Source organism: Dermacentor albipictus, chromosome 1 (assembly GCF_038994185.2).
Source record: "Dermacentor albipictus isolate Rhodes 1998 colony chromosome 1, USDA_Dalb.pri_finalv2, whole genome shotgun sequence".
In the NCBI taxonomy this organism is placed as follows: domain Eukaryota; kingdom Metazoa; phylum Arthropoda; class Arachnida; order Ixodida; family Ixodidae; genus Dermacentor; species Dermacentor albipictus.
The window spans coordinates 188,963,850-188,983,131 of record NC_091821.1 but is presented as its reverse complement, the minus strand read 5'-3'; the positions used below and the strand labels follow the sequence as shown (position 1 = coordinate 188,983,131).

General features: G+C 46.1%; 1 protein-coding gene across 3 annotated transcripts in view; it reads left to right on the top strand.

The window, feature by feature from the left end:
- Positions 1-1,930, top strand: part of kappaB-Ras (NFKB inhibitor interacting Ras like 1) — a 70,350-nt gene extending 68,420 nt beyond the window's left edge. For all 3 annotated transcript variants that reach the window (XM_065426801.2, XM_065426800.2, XM_065426802.2), the window contains one exon: positions 1,676-1,930. In XM_065426801.2, coding sequence (XP_065282873.1) covers positions 1,676-1,740 — 65 coding nt within the window. In that variant the 3' untranslated portion in view covers positions 1,741-1,930. The remainder of the gene's footprint in view (positions 1-1,675) is intronic.
- The last annotated feature ends 17,352 nt before the right edge of the window (positions 1,931-19,282 follow it).

The window sequence follows — 19,282 nt, the reverse complement described above, 5'->3', positions numbered from 1 at the left end:
GGTCCATATTGAGGTTTGCTTTTTAGCTTCATGCTACAGTCAGGTGGATGACAATTTTTCCCATTCATCAACGTTCTGCCACCTTGAGGGCTTCTGCTGAACTGATTTGCAATTTTTAAAAATCAGGCAATAAAAGGTTTACGTTGAAGTAGATGACGTGTTCTTCGAACATATTCATGGGAGGGAAATGGGAAGATAAATGTTACGTGAGGCCTTCTTCGGATTGGAACGATCTTGCCTACTTTCCAACCTTTTGAAACAGTGCCACATAAAAGGGACTGCTGGAAAATGTATGTTGGAATTATGCTTATCTGTTTTGTTTGTGTGTTGTTACTATGCAATGTGGGGTCTCAAACATGCTCTTGGGACAAAGGAACAACAGTGTAGTGAGAACAAGCAAAAGAGAATTTATTGCACCTTTATACACCAATCTAGCAAGCCGAATACTACCTATAGAAGATGCTGATGGGCGCTGACGAATTGAAGAATTCCGGCTCGCCGTGACAGGATATTGAGCAAATATTTTTGCCCCTATGCAGGACACCAACACCTAATTGTTTGCATGTACAGTCACACGAATAGTGGCATGTTCGAATGATTGTGTTCATCCATCTCGATGCCCTGCTCCAAAGCCTCTCGTGAGACAGTCCCGCAGAGACTGCCAACAGGCACGTGACAAGTCCGCACCGTCTGCCGACCCCAGGCCAAAGAGGAAGCAGCTACTCCCTTTAGCAGCTGAGTAACCCCGCCTTTAGGGGGCATTAGCAGTGCAGTGCTTACGTGCAATGCATACTATTCTGCAAGTACACCAACCGCCAGTGGTGCTTGGCTGTGTGGCAAAGCCAGATTACAGGAGATTCAAGAGCCATGCAGGGGAAACATCAGGGGACGCATGAGTCGAGCGTCCCCACAGCCATTAGATATGGATTTCATTGTAGCATTGTGTGGTCATTCTTGAAAAAATATTACGCTTGACACATTATTTTCCTAAGATTTCATCACATACTGCAGAACAAAGCTACATGAAATGCCAGTGTACTTCAAGACAAGTTGAAATTTTAGAAACATATGTATTAAGAAACTGGCAGGCTGCTGTCGCTGATGGTGTAGAGTAGAGCAGAGAATTAGGCTCCTACACTTAAAAGTCATTGATTCAAATACCCACCCAAACTCTACTTGGGGGATTAGAGGCTAAGGAGAGAAGCAGCAAAGGGCAATGCAACTAGTGATAGAATAGAAACTTGCAGGCACAGTGTTAGGAGACATAAAGGTGGCATTATGAATTAGAGAGCAAATGTGGGTAGATGATATTCTAGTTGAGAGTGAAGTTGGGCTCGTCATGTAGTGCAAAGAGCAGAGAAGTGGTGGTTTTTTAGAGTAGCAGATTGAATGCCAAGCGATTTGCATACATAGATAGGAACGAGCTGATGCAAGATGGGTAACTGGAGATAGCAAGAAGCACCATCATACTCTACACACACATATACATTTACTCCCTGTGGAGGAAGCGGTCAATGTGATGACAGAAGCAGAAAAACTGTTGTGCTTTCACAACAGGATTGTGAGCCACACGACTATCTTCAAAGAGCTATATGCGCTCTACAAGGCCTTGTGTTGGTGACCTTGATGTTTGTCTAAATTGAAAAGAAAAAAGTTTTTTTTTTTTTTTTTGCAGGCAAGTCTACATTTCCTCAGTTGGGCCGCAAAGGCAAAGCTGGCAGCATCACCATGGAACTTTGAGTAACCAGGCAGCATAGCCCACAACATTGAGCGTGGACTTGGCCATTCCATTTCAACTGCCTAAGAAAGATCTTGGCTGAACAAGCCGTGCATGATTCACGTCCAAAGTCCTGGAAACTGCAGCTGAATGTGTTCCGAGTTTGTAGGCAAGTTGCCGGTCGATAATAAAGAGGCTAACTTATTTTAACAATGTGCTTGTATTTTTAGACGTACATTTCAATGGCTTTTTGCATTGCAGTCATGGTTTTTATATTAAAAGAAGGAATTTGCAATCATCCATTCCCCCTTTTTTTGTATTTTAGATCTTGGTTGTAGACTGGCAAAATAAACAGAACACTCAATTTCGCAGGCCCACAGCTCGCCTAGACATGGAATCACCAGCTCGCAGTTAAGGTATTTGCTCAGTTAAGATTCTATGTGCAATAAAAGTGTGTGTGTTAGCATCACAGTTGTCTAGTGTTGGCCCTGCTGCACCTACATGGTTCATGTGAAGGTGGAGGTGGTGAAAGGGGATGGGGAGATCTGCACACGCTATGAAACATTGTAAAAATCATATATTTTAAGTGTTTCTTAGTTTGTCTTGAATGCAGGATGTCAAATTAAATATGAACTTAAAACTGCATTTTAGTAGGACGTTCTTGAGGGTTAGTGGGTTCATACTTGAAGGGAGGTTAAAACGGTGCGAAAAAAAATGACAAGTGCAAGGAACACACAACACACCACAAGCGCTCGTAGTGTGTTGAGAGTTCCTTTCGCTTGTCCTCATTTTTTTTGCATAGTTTTAACCTCCCTAAAACAGCACCCATACTGAAATACCTAAACTGAAATTTTAACTGATATTCTATGAAGGTACCTACTGTAAAGAAAAAAAAAAAGTGTGGCTACCGGTTTGGGACCAAACACTCGAATCAAGAAATGTATAAGGCAAAACAAAACAGCTTTTCTTCTTTAGTCTGCACTCCCAACTAGCAGTCTATTCAACTAACAATGCAGTTTTTTGTGTTAGTTGTGAGAGAAGCTGTGTACTGTATGCCAGCAAAAAACTATGGGCATGTAAATCAAGACACTTGCACTATGACAGTCTACCATGCCTGCTTGGTTGTGCAGCAGATGCTCTTTTCAAAGGAATCAAGGAATCGCTAATTGTTTGAACTTTATTGTTCAGTCACTATCTTGGGCAACTTAAACACCAACCATAAATTAAAAAGAAACTTGACTACAGTAACAAGCAAGCCCTCAAGTACACCCATGAGGAAAAATGTAAAGCAGAAGAAAGATGTATTGACGGAGGGAATGCAGCAGGCCTAACCATAACAGTGTATCATAGGTCTTTTAATACTGCAATGAGTGAGTGTCGCTGTTCCAGGAAGCAAAGCAATGCCGCGAGGGGTGTGGGGCAAACCACTATAGGTGCCACCTGCAATAACTCCATTTCGTAGAGAACAGTTCTGATTGTGAGACCTCCGGTGTTCAACCGTCAATGTGCTTCCGTCACCAGCATCATTTAATTATACGAGTTTTAATTCAGCCGTTTTGAGCATGCTGTGTCCTACGTAATGATTTTAAAGCAAATAGCTTTCTTTGGCTCTTTCGGCTGTTTTTGTAGGTTGGTGGTAGATACGACGGTGGTTGGTGGTCAGTCTTGGGCAATGGAAGATGAAGAAATGCGCTGAGGAAAATGGCATGCGAGTTTGTACAGTGCAGCCAAGTTGCGGGGAAGGGCGGGAATGAGTGGAGCCACTGTCGCTTATTAGCTCGTTCGCTCGCTCATTAGTCATGGGAAGGCAAGAAAAATGGCATGTGTTTTTGGGCAAGTGAGTTACTCGGAAGGGGCCAGAGGAAGGAAGGCTGTCACTCGCTGTTCATCATGGGAAGGTGCCAAATGAAAGGTCATGTGCACTCCGGCAACCGAGTTAGGGGGAGAGGCCAAAGGGATTTCGTTTTTCACAGAGGGGCCGGAGGATATCGCTCATTCGTATGTTTGTACATTCATTGAGCTCTTTGCTTGCATTTATTTTTTTATTCATTTATTTGTGTACCTTCACGGCCATGTGGCATTATAGAAGGGAGTAGTAATACAAAACTTCACAAAAAATATAAACAGAATATGGTGAGCGTCATTATTACACAATAAAGCTGCTCCTAGTTATACAATGTTAGGTAAGGCTTTATGAAAATGTTTATTGTTAGAGGTGACCACAATTTCTGCAGGAACGTGGTTCCATTCCAGGTATGTGCGCAGAATAAAAGACTGAAAAAAAAATTTAGTGTTGCATAGTTGAATTCAGACTTTGTACTGATGACCGATGTGGTGTGACACATATTGTCGATGAGTAATTAGGGCGTCATGAAGGGTGGTATGATGGTATAGCTTATGAAATGAGCATAGTCTTGCAACTTTACGACAATATGCTGGAGAAGGAAGGGAGAGTTTAGCTTTCATGGAAGTTATAATAGCGGTTTGGTAATTAACTTACAAAAAAAAAAAGTAAAGGGCCTAAAATGGACCCGTAGGGCACACACCAGTTGGTTATTTTAGTCAGAAAATGAATTTTGAACATACAAGGTTTCTTCCGTCATATAAATGACTTCGTTGAAGATTTAACACAAGACCAGTTATTCCATACACCTCAAGCTTTTTAGAGTAACATGGGATGATTAATGGTGTTGAATGCTGTTGTGAAATCTAGCAAAACCGAACCCACAAAATATCTGGCATCAATACCTTTCCTCATATGGTCTGTTAAACAAAGAAGGGCTAAACTAGTTGGAGAACCCAAAATAAAACAAAATTGGCATTATGTAAACTGTTGAACTTTGACAAGTAATCACTAAGCTGCGCTACAAGAAGTCATTCAAACAGTTTACTAAGAGATTACAGGATAGATAAGAGGCGGTAGCTAGAAATATTGGTTTATCACCTTTGTTATAAACAGGAATAATCTTTGCTTTTTTCAAACACCTAGGAAATATGCCTGTTTTAAATGTGCAATTTATAACGTGTTAGGTTTAGAAATAATGTGGGTCACTATTTTCAAATGACGGGAATTGATGGTCTTTACAGTCATTAATGGCTGAGAATACCTCTCAAATAGACGTAGGCCCCAGGGAGAAAGAGTGCTCAAAACGAGGTAGGATGTAGCTTGCTGGTTGTTTTGTCTTCTCTTCAATTCGATAAAATGATTACTGAACGCATTTGCAATGCATGAAGGTTCATCATAAGGTTCTCCATTGTGAATAATTATTTTTAGCCGAATTGTTTTTAGAAGAGTGATTCAGGAAGTCATCATAAAGTTGCCACACCTTCTTAAAATTATTTTTGTGTTTATCAAACTCCTTCTCATAATACTGTTTTTTTAGCAATTTCCAGCAAATCGTTTAAAGTGTTGCTGTACTACCTGTATCAAAGTTCCAATGCAACATTGAAAGGTTGCCTTTTTGTTTGTTTGTAGAGATTCTTGTTTTTGTGCATGCTTTTCAACAAAGCTTTGGATGGCCATGGATTGTGGGGCGAACCAGTAACATTTTTACATTTAATGTGCACTATACTGTCATGTACTGTTTTTAAAAATATTAAAGCTATCTTAGGCGTCTTCTCAGTCAGATAAGGAGTAAATTCACAGTGCTGCTCACAAGACAGAATGCTCACACTGGGATGATTATGAAGACAATGTTCATGCACATATGAGCCTAATAAAGGTTAGTGCTATACACTTAACACACAACACTGTACGCAACATACAGCACACAACATAACACAGCAGCCCTTAACCTGCACGCAAGGCCTCACATTTGAAAAGAAAAGCTTTTTGACTCATAACGTGCAATATCAGCATCTGTTCATAAAGAAAATCTTTCATTGTGCCATAATAAGCTGATGACATACATCATGGGTTACATGTGCACAAAATTACCCACAAAAAAGAGTAGTAGTGTCAGTCATCTATTTGGTAGGGCACAAGTGTTATGATCAGCCTGTCAGATGTCGGAGACATTCAGGTGTACGTTCCCATGACAAGATGATTTGCCTCATCACTGAAAAAGCTGTTATGGTAAGCCTGGGCATCAACCTGTCAAGTGTGAGAAGCGTTCAAGCGGGCGTGCCCATGTCACCATAATTGCCTTCTCCGAAGCAGCGTCATCCCTCTTTTTTCTCGAGCTGACACAAAGGGATGGACGAAGAGAAGACAAACTGAAGGGCGGCAGGCCATTGACAACAGAGCCTGACGAAAGCACTAATGCTTCCTCAGGCTTCCTGGGAAAACATCGACAACCGCAAGACCAGAAGGTGTGATTAAGGCTGTCTTGACCCCCGTATGATTGACTTGTCAAGTGTGAGAAGAGTTCAAGCGGCCATCCCCATGTCGACATAATTGTCCTCTTCTCCGAAACAGCGTCATCCCTTTTTATTCCCCAAGCTGACACAAAGGGAAGGACGAAGGAAAGAAAACCCGAAGAGCAGGAGGTCGCCAACAAGAGAACCTACTTCCACAGGCTCCTGAAGAAGACGTCGACGATCACAAGACCGCAAGGGGTTATTTAAGGTGGTTGTGGCCCCGATGTTAAGCGGAACCGCTTGAGACTCGGATGAGAGTCACAACCATGTCCCAATCAAGTGAATGCAATCTTTTCTATTTTTTTTTTCCATCATTGCAATGCCCGCCTTTGTTGTCGTTTCCTGATTCTTGCGGTGAAGACCCACCTGACCAGGTCGAGATGGTATCAGCAGGCTAGCAGCAATGGGATACTCCACCCTTCGTCCTGGCTTCAGCAGAATGGTGAGCATTTGACTTTCTTTAAGAATTCGCCAAGTTTTAGCTCGTGTGTTTTCTAAAACTGCAAATTAGTTTCTGTATGTGCAGGCTCCACTTGAAAGCTTCCTCACTTCAAAGCAGAGTAAGAAAGTCCTCATTCGGGATTGACCGTGGATTTAAGCAAACGGAAAAGGCCAGAGTTGTTATTACCAGAGTTGTTATTACTATGTGTGATAACAGAGTGATGTGACTGACTTGGCTATCTTGTGCGCATGTCTTCCCTGTTTAAACCTATCGCATGTGTGCCGATAAGCAATGCACCGTGCCTACATAAACCCTTGTTTTTTATGCAATAAAGGAATCTTGCAAAAGCTGCTGCTGCGTCCACATCAGTTAGTACACTGGCAATGAGGCACGGTTGTGCCTGTGCGGGGAGGGTGTTGCCGGCAAGATGGCCTTCAGCGTTCGTGTCGGCGAATTTCACTTAAATGTAACTCTTCATGGGAGGATTACGTCGAGCATATAGAGCTATGATGCTCTGCAAACAAGCTCACGAAAGACGCTGACAAGAGGGCAGTATTGCTGCACTGCTGTGGGGAGGATGCATACTCCCTGATAGCTACCCTTGTAAAGCCTCTCCAGCCACCAAACGCTGACTACCGGTCCATTGTAAAAGCTGTGAAGAACCACATCAACTTGAAGCCATCCGAGCTATATTCAAGGTACGTGTTCTCGAAGCGAGATCAGCACAATGCCGAACCTGTTGCAGACTACGTTACAGCTTTATGTAAACTAGCCGAGAACTGCGGATTCAACAGCAACCAGCTTCCTCTTGACGTAATGCTGAGGGACCGGTTGGTTTTTGGAATCTTCGACAGCATTGTGCAGCAATGTTTGTTGGCCGAGAAAGACCTGACTTTTAAGGCTGCCTACGATCTAGCAGTCACAGCAGAGGCTGGTGCAAAACATCAAAAGGTTATGGGCAGCTTGCGTCAGGACGTCCCAGATTTGACGGCCAAAGTGGACAGGCAACACATGAAGCAGCATAAGAATGGGCAAGATGAAGAAACTTCAAGCGAGCATTTGAAAAGGCAGTGTTTCCGGTGTTCGGGCAACCACGCTGCATACCGTTGCAGGTCTAAAACCGCAGTATGCTTCAACTGTTCCCTGAAAGGACACTTGGCCAAAGCGTGTCGGAAGAAACAAAGAGGTCAGGTTAACCACCAGTTGGAAAATATGCCAAACTTGGAGCAAACTGAGTATGATGACACGCTAAATATTAGTCAAGTGACTAGTGGTTGCCCGAAGTTTATGGTGACCGTAAGTAGAGGCGGTGAAATAGTGCCCATGGAAGTCGACTCAGGAGCAGCTAGATTGATTACCTGTCAAAATACGTTCCTCAAACTGAAAGTGGCATGGCACATTAAGCTTGAAGAAGCGGGCACCAAGCTCGTAACTTGAACTAAGGAAGGATTGGACGTCGTTGGAAAAGCCACACTTCCGGTCAAATTCAAAAAACAAGACTTCCAGCTGCCGATACTCATTGTAAGAAATGAAGGTAGCACGCTTTTGGGTCGTGATTGGTTCATGGGCTTGAACATTAATGTCACTGGGCTTCACAGCATCGAACAAAATGTAGAAGCCCTTATCAAAAAGTTTCCAGATGTTTTTGGCAAAACATTTCTAGGCGCCGCTCTGCCACCACTACACATATAGCTGAAGCAGGACGCCCGGCCCAAGTTTCTAAAATGCCGCAGCATTCCGTTTGCAATCAAATATGATGGCATCACAGAACTGTAAAAACTGAAACATCAAGGTTTTCTGCAACAGACGCAGTACTACGAATGGGCCACCCCTGTAGTCATCATCCGAAAAAAGGATGGGTCATTAAGAATATGCGGCGACTATCAAAGTACAGTCAACCAAGCGGTAAGGAATAATGTTTATCCTTTACCTACTAGCAAGGAACTTTTCGCAAATTTGGGGAAAGGCCATATTTTTTCTAAAATTGACTTGACGGAAGTGTACGAGCAACTTGCAGTTGATGACGCTTCAGCAGAAGCGCTCACGATAAATACAGTAAAGGGCCTGTACAAAGTGCGACGTTTGCCGTTTGGTGTGTCGGTGGCACCCGGATTATTTCAAAGAGCAATTGATACAGTACTTGCAGGTCTATGCCAGGTAGCAGCATACCTCGACGACATCCTTGTGGCCAGCGAAACGGCAGAGGAGCACCACGAAGTCCTCACGGAAGTTCTCAACTGACTGTCAAAAGCAGGACTGCGTATACAAGGCGCCAAGTGTCAGTTCTTCAAAGAGAGCCTGGAGTACTTGGGACGCCGGATAGACGCAAATGGCATCTATCCATCAAAGGCTAAAGTCAAGGCGATTCACAAAGCATCTGCACCAAAGAACAAGAAGGAGCTACAAGCTTTTCTAGGGATGGTGAATTTAATCGCTTTCTAAAGGGTCGGTCCAAAGTTGCAGAAGTCTCTACCACCTACTGGACAGCGACAATACGTGGAAGTGGGGTGAAGAGCAGCAACTAGCTTTCGAAAGACTAAAGATGTTGCTGACGTCCGAGTCACTTTTAGTGTATATCAACCCTGATGCACCCTTAATTCTGTCTTGTGACACATCACCCATGGGTGTGGGAGCTGTATTAACTTACAGCAATGGTCAAGGACGCGAGCAACCTGTTGCTTATGCATCAAGAACACTCACTAAGGCGGAACGTAATTACGCCCAGATTGACCACGAGGCTCTAGCTATTGTCTGTGGTGTCCGTCAATTTCACCAGTACTTCTGTGGGTGAGAATTCCGCATCTTGACAGTTCATAAGCCACTACTCGGTATATTTCAATGAGACAAGCAGATTCCTGTTGTTTTGTCACCGTGCATGTTGCAGTGCTCTTTGTTGTTATCTGCTTACGAATACAAACTGGAGTATAGAAGGACGCAAAATCACACAAACGCTGACTGTATAAGCAGGCTACCGATACCCGGTGACAGGAGGGACATCGAGCCTCCTGGCGACGTCCTTTTGTTGGAAGCAGTGGAGTACCCTCCTGTGAGCGCAGCAGACGTCGTATCAGCCACTCTGCTTGATCCTTGCCTGTCACGTGTGAAGAAATGGGTTGCAACTGACTGGCCAGAACAAGGTGTGCCCCCAGAATATGCCACCTACAAGGTGAGGCGTGAAGAGCTGTCTTTTCACCATAACTGCCTTCTGTGGGGTAATAGGGTCATACTGCCAGAAGAACAGAGAGAAAATGTCCTCGTCATTCTGTATGCAAATCACCCTGGCATAACGGCCATGAAAGCTCTGGCAAAGTCATATGTGTGGTGGCCGAAGATCGATGCCCAGATTGAAGATTTTGTGCGTCATTGCAAACTCTGTCAGAGAACAGGCAAAGCAAACCTAAAACGCATGTGTATTTCTGGACGAAACCCAAAAGCCCATAGAGCAGAATTCACACAAATTTTGCAGGGCCGCTGAAGGGCGTTTTCTTTCTGGTTGTCGTGGACGCACCATCAAACTATGCCAAGATCGAGATAATGCCATCTCTGAACTCCTCAGCTGTAATTGATAAACTGCGAAGACTGTTTAATTCTTATGGATTGCTGAAGTTAGTTGTTTCTGATAATGGCACAGCCTTCTCGAGCAACGAAACGAAATTTTTCTTGGAACAAAAATGGCGTGCGCTACATGTACACAGCGCCATACCATCCCGCAAGCAACGAAAGGGCCAAGCGCATGGTTTGCGAGCTAAAGTGTGCACTCCGAAAGCGGAGCCAGGGCGCAGTGGCGTGTAAAGCTTCTCGTTTTTTATTCAAGCAGTGCTCCACACCCCACTCGGAAACCAGGAGGACGCCAGCAGAACTCATGCTGGGCAGGAGCTTCCGCTCTCTACTGTCGAGACTGCAACCTGAACGTGAAAGGCCCTGGATGTACCAAGCCGCCATCCTCGAGGGGGTTTCTACACGGGGACCCCGTGTATGTGCGGAACTTCTCTCATGGTCCAAAGTGGCTGGCCACATGGATACTGCGTCACTTGGGCCATGTCATGTGCAAAGTAGAGACTTTGAATGGTTCAGCACACCGACGTCATTGCAACCACGTGCACAAAGCATGGGATGTTGTACCGATAGTCTATCACGCTAACCCCTGCTTCAAGCTTCCAGCGACTAAAACTGCAGTGTAGAGATCGCCTATGCCACACAAGGACACGAATGCTGCACAATGCCACGAATGACACAAGGACTATGCCTATGCCCCACAAGGACACGAATGTGAAGTGAAGTGCGCCGTGTGCAGGGCGGCGGGGCACGAGACGCGTCAGTGCCCGAACAAACGGATTGCCGCCAAGCGCGTGAAGACAACTCGCTAGTCTCGATCGCGGGAGCGGTCGGGACAGAACACCAAAAAGGCACCGGGGCGCTGGTTCGAGTCCACGGAAGAGGAGGACTTCTACCGGCACCGATCGAGATCCAGATCTTCACACGGAAGCAGAGCGAAGAGCAATACCCCTTCGAGGGACCCCTCCAGCTCCAGGGCTTCGTAGCGGTCAAATTCGCCACTGCCTAAAAAACAGCAGGTGAGCTGGGCGAGGGTTGTTTCTCCCACTGCTCCAAAACAGAATACCGGTGAAAATGATAAATGTATTCAAAAATTTGAAAAGGAAAATGCGCGACTAAGAGAACAGCTCTCAGAAGAAGAACGCAAACGACAGTCGCTTGAGAAACAAATGTCAGAGTTAGAGGCGCGCTTCAATAGCACAATACAACAGCTGGAAACGCCGCGTCAGTCTGAAGAAATAGCCAAAATGAAAACGGCGGGAGATATAAACTCCGTCTCCGCGCAGTGTCCGACAGCCCAAATCTCATATAACACGCAGATAATGGCAGCACAGATCCAGACAATGATCGCAGAAAACTTGAAAATATTTATGCATGAAATGATGATGTTAGTTACCCAAAGGTTAACGGAATTTCAACAACTATGCATGAACGACTTTGAGAAACACAAGGTATTCGTGGCGGAACAGCTTAAGGCAGTCTCAAAGGCTGTTCCCACCAAAAAATGCGCAATTGCGATAGGAGCGGGTTCGGCAAAAACTAAAATGAGCCACTGCGTAACAGAATCCGATGGCTCGGGCACAGAAACGTCATGGGCTTAAAATAAGAGTGGGCAACATGGCTAATCACGCTAAGAAATCACAACGAATACAAAATTCAGACCAATTACAGATATGGCAATGGAACTGCCGCTCCTTCTCCAGGAAAGCGGCAGTGTTCCACCAGTTTATCAAAAACCTCGGAATCGCTCCGGACTTGGTATGTCTGCAGGAGGTCAGGGCCAAGCCGGCCAAACTGCAGGGATACGACACTCTGACCGATCCTCAAAATTCGAAGGTCGCCACGCTGGTGAGTAAGTTGATAAACGCTCAATTATTAACACTTCCGCAAACTGAGGAAGAGACTAATTCCATAGTTATCAGTGTGATGCCAAAGAAACAAAGTAAGGCACACACACTAATCACAAATCTGTACAGTCCTCCCAAAAGCAAAGGGGACGACCTACCCCACATTCTCTCAGCAACAAAAGATTTAGCAGGCACCAGGGATAAGGCGGTGATAGTGGGTGACTTTCATGCACCCCAAATACTATGGGGATACGCGAAAACGTCGCCGAAAGGGTTCCTACTCGAGTGCACCGCAACGGCCTTGGGCTTACGGGCAATCAGTCAGATCGGCAAACCGACGCGTGCGGGTAACAGCGTCAGCAGAGACACGGCGCCCGACCGTGCCTTTACAATTAACATCAGAGACGCACAATGGGTTTCCTTTGACGAAAATTTGGGAAGCGATCACGACATAATCCGAGTAGCGCTCTCCACGCCCAACATACTGAGACTAAATTAACTGACTGGCCTCATTATAGAGAACTCCAGAGAGCGCTGGAGGAGTCGGATACAGCCTCTTGGCAGAGCAAGCCCAAGGCCACGCCAACGAGCTCGCTAAAAACGAGTGGGCGGCGTTCTGTGGAACCCTATCAGGAACTCTTGGAACGACCAGTACGTGACGAATACTACGAAGCATGCTAGACCCGATGAGCACGCGTACTGTGAATAACAAGAAGCTCCAAATTATAGCAGACAACTTCGAGGGTACAGACCAAGATCTCGTCCATGCTCTTCAGAAAAAGTACATAGGACCCTCACCAGCTGCCACGGGATCGTCGTATGCGAGGAGACAATATGTGGGGGAGGCGAACCCTAAATTAGACGATGAAATAATGTACGCGGAAGTGTATGAGGCTACACAATCCGCAGTTAAAAGCTCGGCACCGGGCCCAGACTCGATGACAAATGCAATGCTTCGAAACATGGATTCGGTAGCCCTAGCGAAAATAACAAAGATTTTTAATAGCGAGTGCTGGGCCAAGGGAGACTTGCCCCAAAAGTGGAAATTGGCTAAACTAATCATGATCCCCAAACCAAAAAAGAATCCCTCGATTGATACACTACGGCCGGTGTCGCTCACGTCGTCCCTAGGTAAGCTCTATGAAAGGGTTATCCATATCAGATTGCAGCGATATCTGGAAGAGCGGAGCTGGTTCCCGGACTCCATGATAGGATTTCGCACGAGTTTATCTTGCCAGGACGCGTTCCTCCTACTTAGAGACGAAATTCTAACTAATATACCGTACGGCGACGAGAGACTAGTCCTAGCACTAGACCTCAAATGAGCCTTCGACAATGTCTCACGCCGTAATATTGGAGGGACTCGAACTCGCGGGTTGTAGTGAGCGCACATACAATTACTTAAGAGCGTTCCTTTCCAACCGCGAGGCGAGCATCAGTATTGGCCAAATCACTTCGGATTTATTTAAAATGCCTGGCAAAGGAACACCTCAAGGAGCTATATTATCTCCTCTTCTCTTCAACATGGCGATGTGTCGCCTCGAACGTGATCTGGATCGGATACGCGACCTAGGTTGCACGCTCTACGCGGACGACATCGCGCTATGGACGAGCAGAGGTTCACTAGGGGATAAGGAATATACGCTCCAAAGCGCAGTATTAGCGGTGGAGAAATTTTCTACATGGAGTGGCCTGAAGTGTGCAACCAAAATATCTGAGCTTATCCAGATACACACGAAAGGCTACAAATCCAGAGGATCGATTAACATCTTGGTTAAGGGCCAATCAGTCCGAGAGGTACCCACGATCCGAGTCCTGGGTTTGTGGCTTCAGAGCGACGGGAGAGCATTACAGACACTCAAGACCCTCGAATCCACAGCCAACAACATAGCCCAAATGATACGTCGGGTGACGTATCGAAAAGTGGGGATGTGAGAAGACGATACCCTAAGGCTCAAACAGGCCTTAGTGGTTAGTCGAATAACGTATGGCTTACCACACCAAATCCTGAACAGGGAGGAGGAAAAGCAGGCTAACCCAATAATCCGAACCGCTTTCAAAGCTGCTGTGGGCCTGCCTAAATGTACTTCAACGGAGCGCATGTTAGCTTTGGGAGTGCGCAATACTTTCAACGAACTGAGGCAAGCCACCCTGATGCGACAGAGGAAGCATCTCAGCTTCAGAAAAACTGGTAGGGCAATATTGGCTAGACTCAATATCCCAGCATACCCCATTTATCTCACAGAGCAGGCCGTACCTCTCCCTCCTTCGATGAGATCCAAAATTACAGTAGCCCCAATCCCAAAGAATATGCATCCCGAGTACAACAAAGAAAGGCGCAAAGCACGTGCACAACACATTCAATCAGCGTACTCTAATAACCATAGGTACAACACGTACTACACGGACGCAGCTCTGTATGCAGAGGCGACCGGGCAGCGCTACCAAAAGGGGTACACCCTGGCAGTCGTGAACGCTATCAGCCAACAGCAAATTGCCGCGTCGGCCACGGCGGGATCCCCAACCTCGGCTGAAATATTATCAGTGGCGATCGCACTCGCTCACGCGGAACATTCGCAAAGGGACTCGGTCGTGGTCACGGACTCCCAGGAGACATGTCGCATGTTTCTCAAGGGGCACATGACTGCGGCTAGCCTCGCGATGATCCCCAAATCTTTCAACCACCATCATCGCCTACTCTAGTGCCCGGGCCACGCGGGGGTACAGGGGAACGAAAAGGCTAATGCGTTAGCTCGAGGGTTCACTAACCGAGCGACGGCATCCTCTTCTGACCCCAACCACCCGCACTGTCCCTCACAACATTCCACCACTTTAAATGCCAAAGACATCCTTGCTCATTCGCACGGAGTCCGCAGAAAATACCCGCCGCCTCACCCACAACTTAGCGGGGAAGAGGCTGCCGATTGGCGTAAAATACAGACCGGGATATTCCCCCATTTAAGATTGCTAAACACCATGTATCCCACTCGTTATAGGGTCAACTGTCCTTGGTGCGGTGGCATACCTAGCCTAATACATATAACCTGGGAGTGCACTAAGCACCCTCATAGGCCGAATACCAGTACGACAATGGAGCAGTGGGAGGCACAGCTCTCCCGCTCCGACCTGGCAGGACAAAAGTCCTTAATTAGCCAGGTCAGGCAGGCGGCAGAGGCCAGTGGGGCCCTGGACTGAGAGGCTCCGACCACCCCTCCTTCAAATCTTTTCAGTTGCAATAACCTCTCTCTCTCTCTCTCTCTCTCTGCAAGCATGCCATAGGTCTACCTGTGTACGTACGTCAACCAGTGCTTCGTTATGGCATTGACTACTAGGTGGGAAGGGATGTGATAACAGAGTAGTGTGACTGAATTGGCTATCTTGTGCGCACGTCTTCTGGGTTTCAACCCATTCCACGTGTGCCGATAAGCGATGCACCGTGCCTACATAAACCCTTGTTTTTTCTGCAATAAAGGAATCTTGCAAAAGCTGCTTCTGCGTCCACATCGGTTATTACACTATGTGAAGAGCTGGGAATTGGGGTCGGGAAAAGTCAGAGAAAGCCGCCGTTTATTAAGGCGATAGAGAAGTGTGGGGCTCTAGAGGACGAAATTTCAGAAGCATGGGAAGAGAGAGAAACGAGCTGAGAAAGCTGAACAAAACGCTGTAGTTGAAAGGGGGAGAGCTGAGAAAGCTGAACAACACGCTGCAGAAGAAAGACATAGAGCTGATCAAGGGAAGCTGCTGAAAGAAAGGAATGAGAGGAACAGAGAGGCTCATGAACTAAAGCTAAAAGAACTGGACGTGCAGCGGGATCTGGCCATGCAATCTGCAAATAACATCTCAGTAAATGAAAGACGTTCAGGTGAAGCAGGAGTGAAAATAAGGCATCTCTTGCAATCGTACAAGGTAAACGATGGCATGGGATTGTTTTTTGTTACTTTTGAACGAACCTGCGAGAAAAACGGGTTGGCACTAGAGAGCTTGCCACAACAGGTTTTGACCATTCTTCCTGGCAAAGCAACCGAAATAATTGCAAGGCTAACGAGAGACGACACAGGTGACTATCAGAAAGTAAAAGCTGCGTTGCTAAGGAAATATCGGCCCTCAGTGGAGGCTTTCAGTCGTCATTTCCGGGAGACAGCTAGAACGCCGGGCGAGTCTTTTGGAGATTTCACTTACAAGCTGAAAACCAATTTAATTGAGTGGATAAAAAGGGAAGATGCGTTCAGTTGTCACAACAAGGTTGTTGAGTTAATCTGCATGGAGCAATTCAAATTTTCATCCTGCAGTATAGCTATAAAAAGGGCAACCGCTAATAACAAGACCAGCCTACCATGTTAACAGAAATTACAATGAAAACAAATATGCAAAGCAGAAAAAGGTGAAAGAAGAAGCCGATAAAGGGCTTATTGGTAAAGTATAACAATCAAAAGTGCAGCAGTATGAAAACAAGAACATGCAGCGGTGGCGTAGAGGTAGAACACCCGCCTCGCGTGCAAGAGGTCCGTGGTTTGAATCCCGGTGCCGCGCAATTTTCCACCGGATTAAAAAAAAAAATCCGCATGTTGATAAAATTGCATAAACAGGCCTGGAGTGTGGCCTGATTCCGGTGACCAGAACCGGTAACGCACTCCCTCACCAGAGCAGGATTGGCCACCCTGGTGCAGTACTTGGCCACAACCTCCTACATGAACACAAGAATCAAACCCCGGCCCTCAGTCCCCAGCAGCTGCGAAGCAACTGACCACGGCGGCAGTCAGACCTGCGACGCAGCAGAGGGTGCTAAGAATCCCTGGCTCCGGACAGGCCACCATTGGAATATGAACCTGGCAGCGTCTAACGCTAGAACGTTATCTAGTGAGGCTAGTCTAGCAGTGCTATTGGAAGAATTAGAGGGCAGTAAATGGGATATAATAAGGCTCAGTGAAGTTAGGAGGCCAAAAGAAGCATTGACAGTGAAAGCTCGTTAATTCGAACTTCAATAATTCGAATTTATGGATAATTCGAACTGTACGATTTGGTCCGGCCAAGCTCCATAGAAGTCTATGTATAAAAAAGTCCGTTAATTCGAACGCGAGAAGGTTCCCTCACGGATAATTCGAACTACGCTCACCTGGCACACGGCCACAGAAAAGCGCCCACTGCCTACACACAAGGCTGTATTGCCTCCGAAACGGAGAGAACAGCGAGAGAAGGCAAAATCGGAAAAAAATCTAACCGACGCGGGGTCAGCCAGAAGGCAGCAGCGGCTGCCGCCTCTCCGTTCTACGTAGCCTCCGAGACATCTTGCCCGTTGCGAATCTCGGAGGCTTTGCAAATCTTGTACAGCTGCTAATGTTGTGCGGAGATGGCACGGCAAGCGCCAAAACACAGCGAATCAAGTACGTCGCAGCTGCGCTTGCAATCAAGAACCAACGAATCAGGGCCTTCGCCACCTTCACATGTTCAGCGTCTTTGTCTCGGCAGTCTTCATCGGTTGTGCACCTCTGTTTTCAACTTAGGAGGTATCGGCCGTCGCGAATCATTGTGATAGTGTTAAGCCTCGGCTAACGTTCGTTTCGGTGGACATCGGTGGTGTGGCACAGTCGGACCCAGAGCTTCGACTTGAAGATGGCGTGTGCCCGCGGCACACGCCATCACTTTCTGACACGCCAAATTTCTGACATGCCCTACTGCTTCCAAATCGCAGTGTACTGTTGCTCTCCTTCACTTTCGTTAGTTCGAACTTTCGTTAATTCGAACTGAAGCGGCTTCCCCTTGCGGTTCGAATTAACGAGCTTTTACTGTACAGTGCTAAAAAGTGGGCATGTCCTGTGCTACCGGGGCTTAGCAGAGAGACGAGAACTAGGAGTCGGATTCCTGAATAATAAGATTATAGCTGGTAACATACAGGAATTCTATAGCATTAACGATAGGGTGGCAGGTCTTGTTGTGAAACTTAATAAGAGGTACAAAATGAAGGTTATACAGGTCTGCGCCCCTACATCTAGTCATGATGACCAGGAAGTCGAAAGCTTCTATGAAGACGTGGAATCGGCGATGGGTAAAGTCAAAACAAAATACACTATACTGATGGGAGACTTCAATGCCAAGGTAGGCAAGAAGCAGGCTGGAGACAAGGCTGTGGGGGAATATGGCATATGCACTAGGAATAGCAGGGGAAAGTTATTAGTAGAGTTTGCGGAACAGAATAATATGCGGATAATGAATACCTTCTTCCGCCAGCGGGATAGCCGAAAGTGGACGTGGAGGAGCCCGAACGGCGGGACTAGAAATGAAATAGACCTCATACTCTGAGCTAACCCTGGCATCATACAAGATGTGGACGTGCTCAGCAAGGTGCGCTGCAGTGACCATAGGATGGTAAGAACTAGAATTAGCCTTGACCTGAGGAGGGAACGGAAGAAACTAGTTCATAAGAAGCCGATCAATGAGTTAGCGGTAAGAGGGAAAATAGAGGAATTCCAGATCAAGCTACAGAACAGGTATTCGGCCTTAACTCAGGAAGAGGACCTTAGTGTTGAAGCAATGAACGACAATCTTGTGGGCATCATTAAGGAGTGTGCAATAGAAGTCGCTGGTAATTCCGTTGGACAGGATACCAGTAAGCTATCACAGGAGCCGAAAGATCTGATCAAGAAACGCCAATGTATGGAAGCCTCTAACGCTATACTAGAATAGAACTGGCAGAACTTTCGAAGTCAATCAACAAGCGTGACACTGCTGACATAAGGAAGTATAATATGGATAGAATTGAACATGCTCTCAGGAACGGAGGAAGCCTAAAAGCAGCGAAGAAGAAACTAGGAATTGGCAAGAATCAGATGTATGCGTTAAGAGACAAAGCCGGCTATATCATTACTAATATGGATGAGATAGTTCAAGTGGCTGAGGAGTTCTACAGAGTTTTATACAGTACCAGTGGCACCCACGACGATAATGAAAGAGATAATAGTCTAGAGGAATTCGAAATCCCACAGGTAACGCTGGAAGAAGTGAAGAAAGCCTTGGGAGCTATGCAAAGGGGGAAGGCAGCTGGGGAAGATCAGGTAACAGCAGATTTGTTGAAGGACGGTGAGCAGATTGTTTTAGAGAAACTGGCCACCCTGTACGCACAATGCCTCATGACTTCGAGCGTACCGGAATCTTGGAAAAACGCTAACATAATCCTAATCCATAAGAAAGGGGATGCCAAAGACTTGAAAAATTATAGACCGATCAGCTTACTGTCCGTTGCGTACAAAGTATTTACTAAGGTAATTGCAAATAGAATCAGGAATACCTTAGACTTCCGTCAACCAAAGGACCAGGCAGGATTCCCTAAAGGCTACTCAACAATAGACCATATTCACACTATCACTC